Source organism: Tamandua tetradactyla, chromosome 4 (genome assembly GCF_023851605.1).
Source record: "Tamandua tetradactyla isolate mTamTet1 chromosome 4, mTamTet1.pri, whole genome shotgun sequence".
Classification (NCBI taxonomy): domain Eukaryota; kingdom Metazoa; phylum Chordata; class Mammalia; order Pilosa; family Myrmecophagidae; genus Tamandua; species Tamandua tetradactyla.
This window is the reverse complement of record NC_135330.1, coordinates 196637533-196658873: the sequence shown is the minus strand read 5'-3', so window position 1 is coordinate 196658873 and position 21341 is coordinate 196637533. Positions and strand designations below refer to the sequence as shown.

Sequence of the window (21341 nt, the reverse complement as noted above, 5' to 3'; positions counted from 1 at the left end):
CTGTTGATTCTGTTTCTCTAGAGAACCCGAACTAATACACCCTCTCAACCATTGGGGACTTCAAAGAAAATAGGCCAAGTCCTTGATTTTGAGGCTTGCACTTATGAAACTTTTTTCCGTAGGGGAGAAGCTAAGACTACCCATAATGGGGCCTAAGAGTTGTTTCCAACCTCTTTTGTTGCTCAGATGCAGTTTCTCTCTCTTTCTCTCTCTCCAAGCCCAACTCTGCAAGAAAAAGTACCCTCCCCACTATGAGGGACATGACACCCAGGGGTGAAAGTCTCCCTGACAACGTGTGGCGTGACTCCTGGGGATAAGCCTGGAATGCCTTCCTGACCAAAAGGGGGAAAAGAAGTGTAATAAAATAAGACATCAAGTTTAATAAAATCAGAGAGATCAAATGGAGTCAAGAGGCTATTCTGGAGGTTGCTCTAATGCAAGCTGCAGTTAGATAGTGCTAATTTCCATGGTTTGTTAAACCTCAATCAACATCACTTTCGTTGACTCTTAAGAACACCTAGGGCTTGAACTGAGACTCTATAAATGTTTCATGGATAACGTTTGCCTTCCTGAGACATACAATCCTGGGACTTCTAGTTTCCAGAGGGTTCCTAAGTCAGATATATCCTGAAACCGAGAGGATCCAGCCTCTCCAGGATTATGAGTTAATTACATCGCCATATTCTTCAGTGTTGACACCCCTTCTCAACAAGAAAAAGTCAAAATGGCATTGTCCAAAGATCCCTATAGATTGGGAGAAGGATAAGAGGAGAAGGAGGAGGCATAACAGAGAAAATAAGATTTAACAAAGGAAATAAGACTGCTGAATCACTATTCCTTCTAGCCTCTAGTGTTTAGGAGCAGCTAGAAGGAAAAATCTGAGATGATGGAATGGTAGCCTATGACAAACTCTGGGATCTGTTCTGTAACTACTTGTTGAAGTGTGCTTTAAAAATTATGTTTTTTTCATTCTTTGCTTTGTGTATATGTTATATTTTATGATACAAACATTTTACAAATAAAAAACAATTAAAAAAACTTCAGGTAACATAAAATAAATTATAACACTAGTTGGTGATTGATGTGTCAAGTCTATCTATTGAGTTTACCATAAAGAATAAAGTACTAACCATATACATCACAGGGTAATGAACTTTGATCTACAGTGAAAAGGCACAAATCATTTTTACGTAAGTTCTGTTCAAGTTCATTATGCCAGCCCTTTGTTTTTGAGGTTCGCAAGGGCACAGACCCTGCAGAGCCGTGGGAAGAAATGCCGACGTCCTGCGGTAGAAGAGGGAGTGCCGCTGAAAAGTGTGGGTCAGCAAGGAGGGGGATTAGGTTGGCAAGGACGGAGCCTGAAGGCAGGAGGACCACTGAAGGATGGTGGGGACAGAATCGGGTCCTCCAAGAAAGGCACGTTCCGGTCCCAGCCCCTCTTCCTGTGGGTGTGAGCCTATTTGTAAATAGGGCTTTTGAAGATGCTATTACTTAAGGTGCTCAAACAAATGAGGGAGGGCCTTGCCCCAATGCAGTGAGGTCCTTACATCCAAAGGATGTTGGACATCAAGGAAAGTCACAAGGGAAGAAGTCAGAAGTCAACTGAATCCAGAGGAGAAAGAAGAAGGCATAGTCACATCACAGAGAAGTCAAGGGCCAAGGATCACCAGCAGCCAGCCCTGGGATGCTACAGTCTTTGGGGAGAAAGCAGCACCTTGGGGATGTCTCAATTTTGAACTTCTCCTAGCATCAAAAGCATGAGCCAATAAATACCCATTGTTGAATTCAACCCATTGTGTGGCATTTGTTTTAACAGCCAGGAAATTAATGTGCAAAAAATTGCAACAGTCCAGGAAGGAATGACCCAAGACCATGGCAAAAGGAAAAGTGAAGAGGGACAAATATGAGATACATTTAGGAGGCAGATTTGATGGGATATGATGAGCAATAGATGAGAGAGAAGGGTGAGAGAGAAGCCCCAGGAGATACTCAGGTCTCTGGATTAAGTCATTGAGTGATGGATGCAGAAGAGAAGCATTTTATCCGGGAAGATGTTGAGTGAATATTTCTATGTGCTCAATCTGAGGGGCCTGAGACACAATCAAATATCAACGTCTGACTAGCAGGTGGATATAGAAGTCAGAGTTCAGGAAAGTGGTCAGGGAAATAAGGAACTTCACTTGTAGAATTAATTATCTAAAATAATTTAAACAACATGATTGCCAAGCTAAAGGGGAATTCAGTTAAAAAATTCAAAATCAGTCCATTCTTACATGGCAGAAGATATACATTAGAAGCCTGATTTAAAAGTGATTAAAATTTGAAGGCATTCCAGGTTGTGATGAGAATAGATTCATTGTGTGGTCAGCATTCGTGGGCTTTGATTGGATAACCCAAAGAAAAGAAAAGTTACACGCCATGGGTGGTTGCTGAGTTTAGGTAAATTGTTACATGCTGGAAATTAGCTAGATCTTGGCAGTGCAATGCTGTTGGAATTCAATATATATATATAAGGCAGACAAAGCTAATGAATGAAAGAGCGTATGCCTTAACTTGAAGATGTTGCAACCTGATTGTACTTTAATGGGATATGATAAGGCAGCTAACTTCAGAATCAAGCTGATGAGGCCAAATAGCTACACTTTTCCAAGCACAAGACCAGGGGAAGGCTAAACTTCCTTATTAAATTATGGAGCTGTCCTGGAGGCAGATCCATATATGGATGACTTCTCTAGGCCTTTGTTTCAGGGGCCCCCAGAACTCCAGCGAGGAAGAAGAGAACTCAAAGAAATCAGGAAAGCAACGGGGGTAGGGACTGAGGTACTGAAGAGAGAAATGATTTCCAGGTGGTGCTGGCAGTGGCCCAAAGTATGAGCACCGCGTACAGACAGCTAGCTGCCTGGGAACTATCTCAGCTCCTCTTTCCACACGCTTCCTCAGACTGAGCCATCCCTCGTCCAGTTTGCATCTCCAAAGCTGTCTGTGATGCTCTTCTTAATTAGCTTTAACTTATAATAGGAGAACAGTGAAAATCAAGACACAGATATGGGCCTCCTAACACAGGGTTTGAGAAAGGAGCTAGGTAGCAGACCAATCAATGACAGATGTTCATCAAATGGATGTGTACAATGGAGAAAAAACAAAAATAATGCTATCAAATGTAGGAACTATACTTCATACAAACCCTTGGAAGAAAAACAGAGAATTTCAGAACTACCATATATATGCATTCTCCCGAGAATATGCTGATAGTTTCAGTTTTCCTTCATACCCCAACTAGCAATATTATTTTTCTGTCTGAGACAATGAACAACCAGTTATTCAGGCATTCCTGCAACCGTACTGACAACCACGCCAGGCAGCCGATATTCAGGTGTCGTTAGTGGAACAAGCCATGGCTTAGCTTTGTTGACTCTATTGTTTTTTTTATTCTCGATTTCATGTATTTCTGCTCTAATCCTTGATATTTCTTTCCTTCTGCTTGCCTTAAGGTTAGTTTGTTGTTGTTTTTCTAGTTTCCTCAGGTGTGCAGTTAGGGTGATTTTAGCTCTTTCTTCTTTTATAATGTAAACATTTAGGGCTATAAATTTCCCTCCCAGCACTGCCTTTGCGTAATCCTATAAGTTTTTTTATGTTGTATTCTCGTTTTCATTCTTCTCAAAATATTTACTGATTTCCCTTGCGGTTTCTCCTTTGACCCACTGATTGCTTAAGAAGGTGCATTTTTGACTTCCTATTTTTGTGGATTTTCCTGTTCTCTGCCTGTTACTGATTTCCAGCTTCATTCCATTATGATCAGAGAAGATGCTTTGTAAGACTTCAACCTTTCTAAATTTATCGAGACATTTACTGTGACCCAACATGTGGTTTATCCTGGAGAACAATCCAAGAGCACTTAAGAAGAATTCATAACTTGCTATTTTGGGGGTGCAATGTTCTATATGTGTCTTTTTGGTTTAGTTCATTTATCATATCATTCAAGTTCTCTGTTTCCTTATTGATCTTTTGTCCAGATGTTCTATTGATGAGAGTGGTGTATGGGAGTCTCCAACTGTTAGTGTAGAAGTATCTATTTCTCTGTTCCGTTTTTCCAGTGTTTGCTACATGTGTTTTGAGACACCAGGGATAGATGCATAAAAAATTAGGGGTGTTATTTCTTCTTGGCTTTTTGTTATTTTCTTTTTCAGCTTTTGACTTAAACTCTATTTTGTCCAATATTAGTATGGCTACCCCGTGTCTTTCTTATTTACTATTTGCATGGAATGTCTTTCAATCCTTTCATTTTCAACCTGTTTGCGTCTTTGAGTCTAAAGTGTCTCTTATAAATAGCATATAACTGGATTATCCATTTTTATCCTTTTTGACAGCTTATGTCTTTTGACTGGGGAGTTTACTCCATTATATTCAGTGTTATCACTGTAAAAACAGTGCTAATTTCAGCCATTTTTCCTTTGATTATATGTCCTACCTTTTTTTTTTTTTTTTAGGTATTATTCTCTTTTTCTTTATTGCATCCACCTCTTCCAAACAGTTGATATTTTGTGATGTGTCTGACTGATCTCTTTGCCATTTCTATTTCTGTATATTTTAAAAATACTTCTTTGTGATTGTCCTGAGGTTTATATTATACAACCTATATCTAAACCTACTAATTTGAAAAGACAGCAACTTAGCTTTAATAGTATAGACATACTCTGCCTCCATACCCCTCTGTTTTTCTTTTTTATGATTTTTTGGGGCCCACTTTACCATTTTCTATTTTGCATATCTGTTATCAGGAAATATGTCTTTTTCTTGTTCAACTGTATTCTGATTCTTATATGCATTAAAGAGCAGAGTTGTATACTGAGGATGCACTACTATTGAATTTGCATTTACCCTTTTTGTTACCGTACTCTTGACATTCATTTCTTCACACGACTCCACGCCACTGTTTCTTGTGTTTTCCTTTCAACTCACAGAACTTAGTAATTTTGGTAGGGCAGGTTCCTTGTTGACAAACTCTCAGTTTCAGTTTGTGGATTTTTTGAACTCTCTCTCAGTTTTGAAGGACAGTTTTTCTGGATAAAGAATTTTTGGTTGGCAGATTTTCTCTTTCTTTCTCTTAAACATATCACACCACTGCCTTCTTGCCTCCTTGGTTTTAGCTGTGAAATCAAAACTTAGTCTTATTGAGGATCCTTTGTATGTGATGAATCACTTTTCTCCTGCAACTTTCAGAATTCTCTCTTTATGTTGACTTTTGGCCTTCTGATTAGTGTATCTCTCAGAATAGCTCTATTAGGATCTATTCTGCTTGGAGTACAATGTGATTCTTAGACACGTATATGTGTGTCTTTCGTAAGAGCTGGGAAGTTTTCAGCTATTATTTCCTCAAATATTCATTCTTCCTCTTTTCCCTTCTCTTCTCCTCTGGGACACCCATGACATGTGTTTTTGTGCCCTTCATGCTGTCACCCAAATCCCCATGCTCAATTTTTTCTATTCTTTCCTCTATGTGTTCTTATGAATGTATGATTCTGATTGTCCCGTCTTCACGTTCACTTGTGCTGGTTACTTGTGCCTGTTCAAATATGCTATTGTATGCTTCTAGCGTTTTTAAAATCTCTATTATGACTTTCATCCCCATAATTTCTGTTATGCTATTTTTATACAATCAAATTCTTCTTTATGCTCACACATTGTCCTCTTAATAGCCTTTATCCATATTTTCCTTCATTTCCTTGAATTGATTTAGAATATTTGTTTGAATTTCTTTCAACTAGTGTTCCAAATTCTGGGCTCCTCTGACGTTTTAATTTGTTCTCTTGACTGAGCCACATCTTCCTGTTTCTTAGTATGGCTTGTAATTTTTTGCTGGTTTCTAGTTTTCTGATTTAATTGATGCATTAACTCTGAAGATCAGTTTCTTCCTATTGCTTAGGGTTTTATTGTTGATTAGTTTTGTGTTAATGCTCTTCTTTGGTGCTTGGTCCAATTTACTCTAGGTATTTGATATCCATGTGTTGTTGACTTCTGAATTCTCTGTGTCCTCATCTACAATGCCTCCTCCATCCTCCACAGATTGCTGGTCCATTGCTGGAGCAGATTGCTTCCACCCTTCCAGGGTCTAAGTGGTATCACAGAGGAAGGATAAGGAGCAGGAAGTCTTCTGTGATTTCTACCAGTTTAATTGACTTTGGCTTTCTTTGCCACGGAAGCTATTTAAAGTTGATGCTCTCTGAGAGTGGTGGGGAATGAGCGGAGCTGCCTCTTAGAGTGAACCTCTGTGATTTTCAGAGCTTCCCACTCTGAAACATTTGGCCTCACTTCTTATGCTGCCGTATGGTCTCTTTCTTTCTTTTTTTTTTTCTTCACTTTTTTATTGTGCAATATAACATATATACAAAGTGAAAAAAGAAAAAAAGCAATAGTTTTCAATGTATTCTTTGACAAGTAGTCCCAGAGTTTGTCATGGGCTTCCATTCCATTATCTCAGATTTTTCCTTCTAGTTGCTCCAGAACATTGGCGGCTAGAAGGAATGTGTATATATTTTTTATCATCACCTTTTTCTTTTTTGTAAAAAATAAACATATATTAAAAAAAACCAATAAATTTCAATGCACAGCACAACATTTAGCTGTAGAATAGATTTCAGAGTTTACAATTCCATAATTTTAAGTTTTTACTTCTAGCTACTCTAAGATACCAGAGACTAAAAGAAATATCAAAATAATGATTCAACAATCATACTTGTTTGTTAAACCCTAGCTTCTTTGTATAACTCCACCATGACCTTAGATCTTTCTCCCACCCTTTAGGGGTATTTGGGCTATGCCCATTCTAAATTTTTCATGTTAGGAGGGGCTGTCAGTAATAAGGGGTATGGAGTTGGAACTAGCTGATGTTCTGGAAAGGCTGGCCCCTCTGCATTTCAGGACATACCTGCTCCATCAGGAGGTTGTAGGTTTCTGGAAAGTTGTGCTAGTGCATGGAACCTTTGTAGAATTATATATTGCCCTAGGTGTTCTTCAGGATTGGCTGGAATGGTTTTGGTTGGAGTTTGGCAAATTTTGATTGGTAGCAACGTCTAACTGAAGTTTGTGTAAGAGTGCCCCCCAAAGTAGCCTCTTGACTCTATTTGAACTCTCTCAGCCACTGATACCTTATTTGTTATACTTCTTTCCCCCTTTTGGTCAGGATGACATTGTTGACCCCACGGTGCCAGGTCCAGACTCATTTCTGGGAGTCATCTCCTAAGTAGCCAGGGAGACTTTCATGTCCCATATAGGGGGAAGGGCAATGATTTCACTTGAAGAATTGGGCTTAGAGAGAGTGAGGCCACATCTGAGCAACAGAAGAGGTCCTCCAGTGGTGACTCAGGCACGCCTACAGGTAGACTAAGTTTTTCCACTACATACATAAGCTTCACAAGAGTAAGCCTCAAGATCAAGGATTGGCCTATTGATTTGGGTGTCCCTAATGTTTGACAGTATCAGGGGTTTTCCGGGTGGTAAAGTTTCATAGTTTCACATTTTTCTCCTATCTCTCAAGGAACTTTGCCAATACTATTTATTATCTGCTTAATATATTCTGGGATTTATCCAGGCATTACATTAAGCTATACAGGGGTAAAGGCCCTCATTCTTATTCTGGACTCCCTGTGTTTTGACTGTTTAAATGAGCCATCTAGACAGGTTGAGTCAGATTATGTGCTACAGAAAATTTAGGTTCTGGACAAAACAAGCCTTTCTTCCTTTGGTCTCAAAGAGCAGGTGAAGTTCTAAAATACAATGTCTTCCTTACCCCCGTGTTCTGAATTACCTTGATCCCAACCTGATCGCCTTCATTCTTATTTCTGAATACCAGGTCATACATATATAAAAAGCCTCTCAAAATCCAGTGATAATTACCACTCCAGACAAAATGCGTTTGCTATAAGAGCTTACAATCTAAGCCCCTTTTTCTTGTAAGCATTTTCTAAATGAGACCATACAATAATTGCTCTTTTGTTTCTGGTTTATTTTGCCTCACCAAATGTCCCTCAGCTTCATTCACATTGTCACATGCCTCACAACTTCATTCCTTTTTGTAGCAGCACAATATTCAATCATATGTATATGCCATTGTTTGCAAATCTATTTCTCAGTCAGTGCATCCTTCAGACACCTATATTCATCGGGCATCATGTATATAGGGCCCAAAGTCCACAGTCCATCAACACTCTCAATTTATATAATTTAATTGTTCCCAAGAGAAAGAGAACCAACAAACACCCCTCACAAAATAGGAAATCTAAACCTCCCCTTAATTTTTGTCCCTTCCGCCATTATTTACCCGTGGTATTACTGCGGTACGTTCATGTTTTCCCCTTTAACTTAGTCCATGGCATGCATTAGCAGTTTCCCCCCCGTATCTTGGACTTAAACGATCTTTGTAAAAGGTTCATATCTCTGCAGTAGTTCATGCGAGAACTTATTTCTATTTATAGTATTAATCAGTGGGACACGGAGGTCTCTACAACCCCTTTCAATCATGTTCACCTTCAATATGGTAATACTACTTACAAACCCACTAGAAAACCGCCTTCACTTCTATCTATTCCCTTACATTGGAGTTCAACCTCATTAGCTAACCATCCACCCATCGCTAGCTTCTATGTATCTCTAAATCCCCTATATCCCAAATTACAAGCCTCTGATTTTACCTTTACCACGGTCATAAAAATGGAATCATACGTGTCTGTCATTTTGTGTCTGGCTAGCTTCACTCAGCATTATGTCCTCAAGGCTCATCCACCTTGTCGTGACTTCAGGACGGCATTCTGTCTCACTGCTGCACAGCATTCCGTCGTAGTACGTGCCACACTGTGTCCATCCACTCCTCTGCTGATGGGCACTTGGACTGTTTCCAGCTCTGGGCGATTGTGAGCAATGCTGCTGTGAACCTGGGCCGGGCATGGGGTAAGTGCTCGCAGCCTTGTGCTCTGGCGCCTGCTGCAGGGGGCAGGAAGGGGGAGGTGGGGTAGGAGAGGTGGCTTGGATGGCGCAGGGGCGCACGCACGTGGGGTGGGGGTGCGGGGCGCTTGGAACGCGGGGCGTGGGGGCGGGTGGGGGTACAGGTGCGTGGGGTGTGGGGTGAGTTGCGGTCCCCGGCCGCGCGGGTGAGGGTAGCGCGTTAAAGAGCGCGGCCTGGCTCCCTTCCCCGCCCCGCCCGGCCCGCGCCTCGGGTGGGCTCCGGGCCTGTGCGTCAGGGGGTCTGCACCAGCCCGCCGTGTCCCCGTCTCTGCCTCTCGCGGCCTCAGCTCCTGCGATCAGGGCCGCCCTGCTTGGTGCGGACACCCTCCCAGGGCGCTGACGCCCTGCGGTCACCCTCCCGTGCCTTCTCTAGCTGTTCCCTGGAGCAGGGGTGCTGGACCTGTCCTATCGCGCCATCCTCCCGGAACCCTGCGGGTGGGCTCCGCTGGCCACTAGGCTTTCCTGCCCTTCCCTGAGCATCAGGGGTCCTGGCTCCCTCTTGGGCAGTGCTTCGGGTGGTTGCAGCTTTCTTCCCTGAGTGTCCCTCCTGGGCTCTGGAAGGAACACACGTCCTTCCTCTTTATCCCTCTGTCCTCAAGTTGTCGCCAGAGCCCAGGCCCTCCCTGCCCCCCAGTTTAAAACCAAAACCCTGTGTGTGAATAAACATGGAGACGAGGGGCTTGGTCTGCGTTCGTTCTCAGGTAGGAAAATATTTGTCACAGCCGACACCATATGAAACCTCTCCAAATGTGCATTAGGTTTACAATCTACAATGTGCATTAGTAGTAGTAGTAATATCTAAAAGTTTTAGCTCTCTCTGTATAGAAAGATGCTGTTCTAACAACTTTCTAAATACATCATTCATTCTCATCTCAATCCCATGAGCTGGGTACTATTATGAAACTAGGAAGGAATATTACGTAACTATTAAAAATCATTTTAAGAAGAATAGTTAAGTATATTAAAAATGCTGTCAGTGCATACTAAGTGGAAATAGCAAGTTCAATATGCATGCACTGTATGATCCCAAAATAAAATACTTTTATTTTGTAAAATAAAAGTACACAGAAGGAAGAACTGAAACTTTAATCCCACTCAGTAGTGGAATTATAAATTACTTTTATTTTCTTCTATTATACTTTCCTACATTTTCCTTATTATTATTTTTTTTGCAATGAGCATGCATTACTTTCATAGTTACGAAAGTGTTATTAAAGAAAGCTATCTTTGGGAGCAGTGTGGATGGTGCATTGGGCTGGGGAACAAAACAATAGCAAAACCTAGCATTTATGTAGTTCTGCGATGGGCCAGTCGTGGTTTTAAGCATTTCTGTTAATTAAAGTATCCCTCACAACAAATCCCTGAGGGGGTTAATATTATATTAATATACATATTAATATATATATATATTAAGATATAAGTATATCTCCATCCCCACTTTGGAGATGAGGAAACTGAGGCACGGACCGTGTAGGCTGCTTGAGGTTGGCAGAGCCAGCATTCGCGCCTGGGTCTCAGGTCCACCCTCTGCTACTCTGTCTCTGCCATCGCCGAGGGGCTGCCCAGTGCAGAAGCCAAAAGGAGCTTCTCACTATGGCAGTCCCTCGCGCTAGTGGGAAAGGCCACCAAAGGGAAGGCTCGGCGGTCACCTGGGAAGAAATCTTTGCAGACTTTGCAAACAGCCCTCCTCAGATGGCCTGTTTCTGGAAATGGTGCTTTCTGTTCAGAAGAAACAAATCCCATTATGAGAGCAAATTGCCAAGAAGAGGCTAAAGGGCATGTGGCAAGATATGACATCAGAGGTGAGGGGCTAACACTCAAAACGGACCGAGGTGGACGGCCACTGCGCACCAGTAGTGCAAATCTGAACATGGCAGACCTGTTCCACCTCTGACTTTCCTCAGGTTGTCCCTGTTACTTGGAAGGCACTTCCCGCTGGGCTGCGTGCACGCGCATTTCCCTCGGTGATGCTCAGAGAGGCCCCTGACCAGGCCACCCGAAATGTCAGCCTCCATCCACCTCCATGCCCCCCACCCTGTCCCCCACTGCCATCACATTATAGGGTGATCTGTTTATCTATCTCTTGTCTGCAGGATGCCAGCCCCCGAGAGCCAGGGTCCATGACCGTTTTCTTCATTGCTGTATCCCCAGTATCTACAACACGTCGGTCGTATGTGTGTTCCGGAAGGAACTGGCTGAATGGTTTTGTAAATGAATATGAACTCTGTACAGAATTAAGGGAGCAGAGCTGACATGCTGGCACGTGGAAGTGGGGTCTCTAGCTCTGCGCAGAATTAAGGGAGCAGAGCTGACATGCTGGCACGTGGAAGCGGGGTCTCTAGCTCTGCGCAGAATTAAGGGAGCAGAGTTGACATGCTGGCACGTGGAAGTGGGGTCTCTAGCTCTGTGCAGAATTAAGGGAGCAGAGTTGACATGCTGGCACGTGGAAACGGGGTCTCTAGCTCTGTGCAGAATTAAGGGAGCAGAGCTGACATGCTGGCACGTGGAAGCGGGGTCTCTAGCTCTGTACAGAATTAAGGGAGCAGAGCTGACATGCTGGCACGTGGAAGTGGGGTCTCTAGCTCTGTGCAGAATTAAGGGAGCAGAGCTGACATGCTGGCACATGGAAGTGGGGTCTCTAGCTCTGTGCAGAATTAAGGGAGCAGAGCTGACATGCTGGCACGTGGAAGTGGGGTCTCTAGCTCTGTGCAGAATTAAGGGAGCAGAGCTGACATGCTGGCACGTGGAAGTGGGGTCTCTAGCTCTGTGCAGAATTAAGGGAGCAGAGTTGACATGCTGGCACGTGGAAGTGGGGTCTCTAGCTCTGTGCAGAATTAAGGGAGCAGAGTTGACATGCTGGCACGTGGAAATGGGGTCTCTAGCTCTGTGCAGAATTAAGGGAGCAGAGTTGACATGCTGGCACATGGAAGTGGGGTCTCTAGCTCAGAAGCTTGTGCTTTGCCCATGGTTTGAGTGTTTAACTCGGGGAAGTTGAAAAGTTTAGTGATGATGACAGGGAACAAAATGCTCCTATGAAGCCATGTGGCTCCTCCCTGGTGAGAGTTTATGTCTGACGAGTCATCAGGACCTGTTAAGGTGATCTCAGCTATGGCTTTGTAGAAAAGATTCTGAAAAGTAGAAATAATTCCAGAAAATGGGGCCATGATAGACTTTGTGCCCCAGAGGGATTTGGTAAGTTTAATGTATGTCTTTTCTGGTTAGGAAATGCCCAGCTGCATTGCAGGGGCTGGCCCATCAGTTTTTGTTTGAAATAGAAGCTGTTATGATTATGTGTGTAGAAAGCATTGCTGTATTTAATCCTAAATGTGGAAAAACATCTGGATTATTTGGCACTATAGAGATGAAACCCAGGTGTGGTAATTTGGATTGCCGAGGTATGTGCTTCATCGCATTATCACCCCTTTAGGAGAAAGCTGAATCTGTTTGCAAATGAGGGAGTGTACAAGCAAAGAAAGCAGCTGTAGGTTTTCCTGGGTTGGACCAGCTCTAAGTCACCATTTAGAGCTTTGGTTTCTCCCCCCACTAATGTATTGATTAAGCGAAAACCAGATTCAGTAACTTGGAGTCCTGGGTGCTAGGGGATCATTGATTGATTGGAGGCTGGGAAGACAGAAGATAGTTCCCTGAATCTGCCGTACTCTAATAAAAATTCCCTCTTAGTCATGGAGCAAGGGTTTTTGACTGAATTTTGCAACAGAGAAGAGGAAAAGAAAAGCTCCCCCAGAGTTGGCTTTATTTTTCTGCACATTATTGAACTATAACATACAAAAGAGCAGGCAAATCTTAATTGTGTAATTAAATATACTTTCAAATAGTGAATACATCCATGCGACCTGCACACAGATCATAAATCAGAAGCCCAGAGATCCCCAACTCCCCCTGTCTTCCTCTTACCACTGCCAATCCCTTCAAGGGCAACACAATAGATTCGTTTTGTCTATTGGGCTTGTCAAAGATGGAGTCACACACGTATTTCCCTGTGCATAACCTCCCTCACTCGCCGCATCTGCAAAATTCATCCATGCCAAAGCATGCAGCTCAGCCCCATCCATTCTCGCCGCTTTTCATGTGTGACCATATTGTGATCCATCCATCACTCATCACAAGTGAACATCTGGGCTGCCCCAGTCTGTGGACACTGCAAGCAGTGGCACTGGAAACATCTGCAGGTGTGTCTTTTGGCAAGATGTGTCTTTTGTGTCCTTTAGGTGGTTGCACATTTAGGAGTGAAATTGCTGAGCCACAAAGCAACTCTAGTAGGTACTCAGAAAAGGCCCTCTGCAATGCCTGCACAACACACTCCCAGCAGCCCAAGACTGCCAGCTGCTCCACATTTGTGCCAACATGTAGGGACATCTGTTTGATTTTAGCCATTCTGGGAGCTGGGCAGTCTCAGGGACTGGTGGTTTCTCCAGTCTGCATCTCCTTGATAATCTTCTCATGTTTATTGGTTCTTTGGATGTCCTTCCCCGGAGCTCTCTGCCCAAGCCTCCTTTGGGTGTCTCCTCTCCTGTGGCTGGTTGGATAGAGGCCCCCAGTGGTGCCCGTAACCTAATCCCGAGAACCTGTGGATTTGCTGTCTTACATGGCAAAAAGGGTTTTGCAGACATGGTTAAGGATCCTGAGATGGGGAGACCATCCAGGTGTGCCCAGTGTTAGCACAATGGTCCTTATGAGGGGGCAGGAGGCCCAGAGTAGGAAGACGGGAGGATGGAAGCAAAGGTTGCAGAGGGCAGGAGATGCCACGCCGCTGGCTTTGATGCTGGAGGAAGGGGTCAAGAGTCAACTGCTGCAGGAAGCCCCCAGAAGCTGGAAAAAAGGAACTGGAATTCCTCCAGAAGGGATGCAGAGCTCTGCCATCACTTTGATTTAACCCAGTGGCGCTGATTTCATACCTCTGACCTCCAAAACTGTAAGATAATATATTTATAATATTTTAAGTCAGTAAGTTTGTAAATTTGTTATAGCAGCAAGAGGAAACTGACTTACTTCTCATCAACCTTAGGAATTCTTCACATCCTCAAAACAAACTTTCCCTTCTAGATACAAATACTACAAATATCCGCCATGGCTCCATGGCTATCCACCCTCTCCCCCTCCCCATAATGTCTTCTGATGAGCAGGAATTCTTAATTTCAATTTTATCTTAGGAATTTTTAGTTTTTAAACTTTATTGTCAACACTTTTTGTGCACTATTTAAGAAATCTTCACCTACCTCAAGGTCATGAAGATATTCCCCTGTGTTTTCTTCAAATCTTTTCCATCTTTCATGAGCAGCCCATCTGAAATTGATTTTTGAGTGTGATGTGAGGTAGAGGTGAAGATTCACATATTCCCCCACACGGTTATTCATGTGACCTGCACCCGTCGTTGGAATGGCCATTCCTCACTGCCCTGCAGGGTCCCCTCTGTCATGTGTGGGTGAGGCCTGGCTCAGTGGACACTTCCTCCATCCTGTCTTCCCTCATGAGGGGTTCCACTTTCACCACGGAGAGTTCCTCAGTCTTGACAAGCTCAGGGAAGAAGCTGCCCTTGACTGGCAGTGTGCTCAAGATGGGCACGACCAGACCATCTCCCTGGGACATCCAGTGACCTCTGGACCACTGGCCTGGCCAGTGGTCTGCGTTGAACCTTGCCAATCCCACTTCCTGAGAATAGTGGCAGGCCCTGCCTGATGACACTAATCAGCAGTGCAGAGGGCAAGGAAACCCCTCAGGATGGGCCCTGGAGGCCCTATGGGACATAGAAGGAGGCCCTGCCCAGGTTGTGAACTGATGTGGGTGCTCAGCTTGAAGGATATAATCAGGAGCCAGTTCATGAGAAGGAAAGTCAGCCCCGAGAAACTGGGCTTCAGTTTCCTGGGCAGAGGGCTCCTGCTCCCAAGGCTGGATAACATCCCGCTTTTTGATGCTTGACTTTCCTCGACTCTCTTGAGATCAGCTACAGATCCTGAGTGTATGTATGGGTCTGAGGGTGGCAGGATCAGGGGAAAGAAGTGGTCGCAGCCAGGCTGGGGATTCCTCCTGCTGAGCTGTGGGTGAAGTCTCTTGCGAACCATGCGTGACAGTCACAGTTGAAGGGGAGGGGAAAGTGCTCTGAGCTCGGCCCTTGAACTAGCGTGGCCCCACTGCAGTGGGTGGGCTAAGGTTCTGCTGCTCCCTGTCCATAGACTGTCCAGGATGAGGCCCATGGGGAGCACGCCAGCGATGGGCAGGGCAGGCCGGGCTGGGTAGGGGCTGGGAAGGGGCTGGGAGCTCTCCTTGTGCGGGCAACGTTCCCTCTGCTCGGGGAGGAGGCGGTGGCCTGCCTCTAGAGGCTGCTCTCCTGCCCTTCCCACAAGTCACTCTCACCTGTCCAGACTGGCCCCCAGGCTGCTGCTCTGCCCAGGCACAGACTTTTTAGGCCTGGCCCTAAACCCCAGGAACACACTGAAGACCCAATGAACACTCAGTGGAAGTTTACAGACGTCTTAGAGATGAATGCAACTTAAAATGGAAACAAGACGGACCCTTTTTCAGCCTCGCATGCCCGAGACCCGCCAAATGTGTCCTCTCGGTTTACATCTGCCTCTGGCAGCACTACCCTATGTCTTGACCCCCATCGCCATGGGCATACCCTTGACAAATGTCCCTCCTGCATGGTATTCAGCTGCCAGCAGGAAGAATACGATAAAATTTTTCTGAGATGTAAGAAAATGGAAAGATCTGTTGTGCTCTCAGATGGGAAAACTGTATTTTAAAGATAATGATCCCATGATTTTATAGGGTTAACAAAGTTACAATAAAAAATTCCATGAGCTTTTTGGAACTCTACAGACTGATTGCAAATGCCGGGGAAAAAAATAAACAAAAATTACTTGGTAAAGGTGGATGGTGAAGTGAACCACCAGGTTTTAAAATCCATTTTAAAACAGAGATACAAGTGCTAGAGAAAATGCGGAGAAAGAGATGTCCCTATTCACTGTCGGCAGGGAAACGAGAGGTGCAGCCCCTAGGAGGGCAGTGTGGGGCTCCACAGGAGGCTGGGGTGGGGTTGCTGTATGGTCCTGCAACCCTGTTGCTCAGTACATACCTGAAGGAGCTGAGTGTGGGGACACGAATGGACGTTTGCACACGGATTTGCACACTGGTGTTTCTGGCGGCAGTGTTCCTGATCCACAGTGAATGGAGATGGCTTAAGAGTACAACGACTGAGGAATGGAAGGGGAAACTATGGTGTATACATACAATAGACTACTGAGTGGCTGCAAGAGGGAATGAAGTTGTGAGGTGTACAGCTAGGTGAATGAACCTTAAGGACTGTACGTTGAATGAAATGTCAGGAACACACGATGCCTGTTTGTGCAGCGAGGACACGTGTGAGTGCTGGCCATGGCACCTGACATTGTGCCTTGGAGTCTTCCTTGCCCACCCACCACCTTTTATATTAACCTGGCACTGCAGTGACCTAAAGAAAACCTTTGACAGCATGTTCAGTTTATGTCCATCAGTCATGATTTACCTTTCTGAAAAAGTTATCCTTTAATGCAATATTTTGACTTGTCCTTTCACGGAATATTCTACCTTCCTAGCACTTTTCTCACAGTCAGCATTAGAGGGGAAGATGTGTAGTTGTCCAGTGCCAGGATTTGAAGAGGGTTTCGTTTTTGGTCGTCAGATTGTGTGTTAAACTTTTCAGCCATCCCTCAATAATGAAAGATGAAAAGTTATGTTTTCTAAAGTTTTATTTTATCACAATGAGGTTTCCGTGGCTGGGAGGTGTACGGCAGGAACTGATCAAGAAGCCAAGTGTCAAAAGGAGAATTCACGGGATGGGAAGTTTCCAACTGTCGGGCCAGGCACCATGGTGGGGGCCCGTGGGGGGTTGTGGGGCTTGGCGGTGCGGGGGGCGTGTTGGAAATTTCCGGAGAGGCTGCAGTGAGGCCGGAAACATGCGCCTGGGCAGCAGGTGCTTTGCTGCCTCTGTGCCGAGGGTTTCTGCAGCGCAGGTGAGGTGGACTCTACTCTCACCTTCTCTAATGAGCACTGTCAGCATGTCCCGGCCGCACCTGAGCTGGGGGCGAGGGGTGGGCGAGAGGGCTACGCGGTGGGCTTAGGAAAGAAAGGGGAAGGTTCCTTCTTCCCTAGCCATGGCCCCCACCCTGTGCCAGCCCCTGGATGTGTCGCTGAGGTCTCCCCCTGTGGGGGATCCCTGCCCCTTTGTTTCCTAGGGGATCCCCTGCTTCGCTGTATTTCAAATGTGAGCGATTTGTTTGGCTCTCAGGATGCAGTCTGGGAATTATTCAGGATTTAATTTTTTTCCTCGTTGATAGTAACCTCCTAATTTTGCAGAGCTGGTATAGGAATTTCTTCTTAAAAAATACATCTTTGGTGATCTCAGTAGAAGTTTTAGGAGAAAAGAAGGCAAATCAGTGGGACCAAAGAGTTCTTTTAAAACATCTCATTTCCAGTGTTTAGTTTGTATAAACAATGAAGGTGCCATTTTCATATTTAGGTGATTTTCTTAGGATCTCTTCTCAGAGCAGGATTACCTGCTAACATGTATTGACATGTTTATGTCTCTTGATATATAATTGCCAAATTGCTTTTCTAAAAGGTTGACCCAATTTGCAGTACCTTTGTTAAATGACTTTATCTCGTCATTATCATTTTTTCTGCCTAATTTGGTAGCTAAAATATTACCTGTTGCTTATTTTAATTTATAAGTGTTACCTTCACTTCAGCTGTGGAATGTCAGCAAGCTCTCCAGTGGCGCTGGCTACCCTGTTTTCCATTATAGTTGAATTAAAATAGCTTCCTTTGGGGGGGAACTGTGACTTGCCTGGGGATTTGGGGGCTTATTTTTCTTCTCCTCACTTGTTCTAATTTCCTGCAGCAGCGAGATCCTGTCTCCCTCACTTCCTACCTCAAGTAGCTGCTCTCTTTCCCTTGATTTCCCTCAAACACCCTTCAAACCTGGGATTGCAAAGGAAGGTAAAGAAACTGCTCAGGATACCTAACAACTTAAACCTTAAACACTTAAACTTAAAACACGTAACAACTTAAATTTTAAACACTGGGTACTCTACTTGTAAGGGAATGTCAACTAGCTCTGCCCCCGGGATCTTTCTCCCTGACTTCCCCTGGGACACCAGCCTCTGCCTCTCTGACCCATCTCTTCCCCCCTACCCCCCTTAACCTCTTTTTCCCCAGCAGCCCTGGCTCCTGGCTTGCCCTTCAGAGCCCACTTAACCCTCTCTAACTTCAACCTGGTCTTGCCCTAGGGTAACCTTTTCGCAACCAGAAATGGCCCATCAGTGTTCTGCGGAACAGAAATGCAGCTTTCACCCTGAAGAATTCTGCCAGTAATTTTTAAACCATTATTTTTTTTTCCCTCCCTCCCTATTTCTCTAACCATTTTTCTTTTTTGTGCGTGTAGTTTCGGTTCATTTTCTTTACCCTTTTATTTGCTGATATCTAAATGTTTCTTTTTTGCTCATTTAAAGATTCCTGAATTAAGAAGAAAATCATGATTAACAGATGTTCCCTCCACAATAAACATAAGGTATCATTTCTTAGTTTCTGGGGAAAATTACTCTCTCCTAGGAGGATCTATAAATCTTTCAAAAGATTTTTTCCGTATATGGCTTCAAGCTAAAATTCAGAAGTGTCAATCATGTATATTTATCAGAAGAAATTTCCTATGGTTGCGTATACTTATCTCTGATTTCTCTTGGTAATCAATACATGTTTTCACCCATATGAAACCCCATAGACAGGCAGCATCTGTACTTAACTGGACCAAATAAACATCTTTGCATTAAATGGTCAAGGTGGAATCCTTCATTTAATTTGCAATCTTATTCTGAAAAATCTGAGAATCACCTAATTCCAGGAAGTTATTCATTCTACCAAACTCAGGCCTTTAGCTGTGTCTTTAAGGAAGTTACTTTCTCTTGCTGATTACTATCTATCAGGTGAAAAGAGGTAGATTTTATAATACACAATTTAAGATTTTGTACTTTATATGTTATAATAAATTATAAGTAGGCACAAGTTGGTAAAAATTAATAATAAATTCCCAGATCTTTGCTTCCCGTTTCTAAAGGCCTTCCCTGGTGGCCATGTGGCTGTGGCCATTTGAGGACGGGGAAGTGACCTTTATAGAAAAAATGATTCAAGAATGAAACAAAGGGCAGATTGTAAATAATTAACAGAGAAGCAACATAAATTAAATATAAAGAAAAAATATAGAGATAAAAGAAATAAAAACATTTAATATATTTCACAGATATGGACAAAAGGAAATAAAATACAAATAAAGGGGTTGTCATGTTAAGAACTCAAAGGGGAACCTAAAGAAATGCCATGCCACTAAATCCATGTGCTCGCATAAGGGTCTGTCAGAGGGTCACTGCAGGTCTGTTGAGTGATAAGCAGCTGCCTGACCACGGAAAAAGAAGGAGACTTTGCATGCATGAGGTGAGGCGAGGCGCCCCGACCCCGTCTCCGAAGGGCAGCTCCGGAACTCCAGTGTGTAAGTAAGTCTGGAGAAGCCCTTACACAGGCACGGTGAGCCTGCAGAAGGCACCGCGGGCTTCATGAGCTGCTATCCCGAAGAGAGCAGAAAATCCTATCAGACTTCCTACTCAGCAAATCTTTCAGCTCCTGAATGCTGTGGAAGCCTTGCTTTCTGAAGCCATATTAGCCTGGGGGCAGATAAACAGAGGCAGGGCTAGCCTTCTCAATGGTGATGAATATGTTTGGTTTTGAGCCTAAAACAAAATTATTGCCACCCCAACGCCCACTGTACCATGCCCCACAACTCTACCTGTTGCCACGCACATCAGTAGCTCTTCTTTTTGGTGAGTATGTGATGTGGTGTGTGTGTTAGCGTGTGGTGCGTGTGTTAGCGTGTGGTGCGTGTGTTAGCGTGTGGTGCATGTGTGCATGCATGTGGTGGGAAACAGAATTGAACCCTCTCTTGCAGTCGTCAGAACCTCGCACAGTTCCCGGTGTATAATTCACGTGGATGTGAGGTGGAGGGAAGACACAAAGCTTTATAGCGTGTTTAAGAGCCCGTTTCAGGAGTCAGATAAGCAGGTTCAAATTCTCTCTCACTTCCTAATGATATGACCTGGAAATCACCTGACATCTTTAAACCTCAAATTCCTGACCTGGTAAATGACGAAAATAGCACCTTTCTCGAAAAAGTGTTGACTTCCTATTAAAAATAGGATGAGTTCAAACTTTCTTCTCAATACATTTGAACTTCTTTGTTTGGCCTTGCACACCTGCCGGGCTCTGACGACTGCCTAAGGGCACCTTGTTCTCCGGTCCCACCGGCCACCTCCGTTTTTCACAGCCAGCGAGGCTGCTCCACAACAGGCCCCTGTGTGCAGGTGACTCTTCATGTGGTATGCCTTCCCCCCTTTTTGTCTGCCGCACTCTTTCTCACCCTTCAGTGCTGTGCTCAAATACCTCCTGCCCTTCTCTGACTGCGTTTTCGTGGGCACAGGGGCACCTTCTCCTCTGAGTTCGCCCTGAGCACTGAGTTTCCAGCCCACTGGCTCTCACTCTGAGAGTCGCCTGTGATGAAACTGCCCATCCTTACTAACTTGCAAGCATCTTGAGGGCAAAGCACATGTTAGTTCCTCTTTGTATTCTGTGTCTAACACAGTAACTGGCACATAACATCCTGCCAATAAGGAATTAATTGGTGGAAGTCCTGTTTTCAGTATTTTTTTGCATTTTTTTAAAATTAAAAAAATCAATTTAAAAAAACAAGCTTAATTTTCAAAATGGCTAATAACCTTATGTAAGAATTTCCACAATACCTCAAATTGATAAATGGGCACCACAAATGAATAATTTCCCTATAATGTTCAATTTTGTATCTTGAGGCTGGTTGGTTCTAATTGAGCTTACAAAGAAGGAACTGAAATAGCTAACAACACCTGGAAAAAATGTTCAATGGAGCTAATAAACAGAGAAGTTAAAGTGCAGACACAAGATACTCACAAAAATGAGATAAGCAAAAAAATTTAAAAGCTACTCAATCCTGGCTAGGATGCTGGTCAACTTGAGCTCTAAGATGGCGTGGGGGTATTGGCCTCATATTTCTGGAAAGCAACTTGGTAAAGTGTTTCAGGAGTCTTTTAAAAGTCATTGTATCTTTTCTAAGAGTTCAGCTTCTAGGAATTATCACAAGAAAGTAACAGAAATGCAGACAAAGCTCTGTGCACATAGATGTTCGGTGCAGCATAATTTATAATATTACAAACTGGAAACAAAGTATTTGACAACAATGGAAGTGTTAAGACAATTATAGTACATTCATGCTA

The 21341-nt window shown here is 43.8% G+C and overlaps 1 protein-coding gene across 1 annotated transcript in view; it reads right to left on the bottom strand.

Moving 5' to 3' along the window:
- RXFP2 (relaxin family peptide receptor 2) overlaps window positions 1–20605 on the bottom strand; it is an 89451-nt gene extending 68846 nt beyond the window's left edge. The window contains exons 1-4 of the mRNA XM_077156945.1: window positions 20522–20605; window positions 17029–17071; window positions 16861–16930; window positions 8814–9304 (exon numbers count right to left, since the gene is read on the bottom strand). Of these exons, the coding sequence (XP_077013060.1) occupies window positions 8814–9304; window positions 16861–16930; window positions 17029–17071; window positions 20522–20605 (688 nt within the window). The remainder of the gene's footprint in view (window positions 1–8813; window positions 9305–16860; window positions 16931–17028; window positions 17072–20521) is intronic.
- Between the last annotated feature and the right edge of the window lie 736 nt (window positions 20606–21341).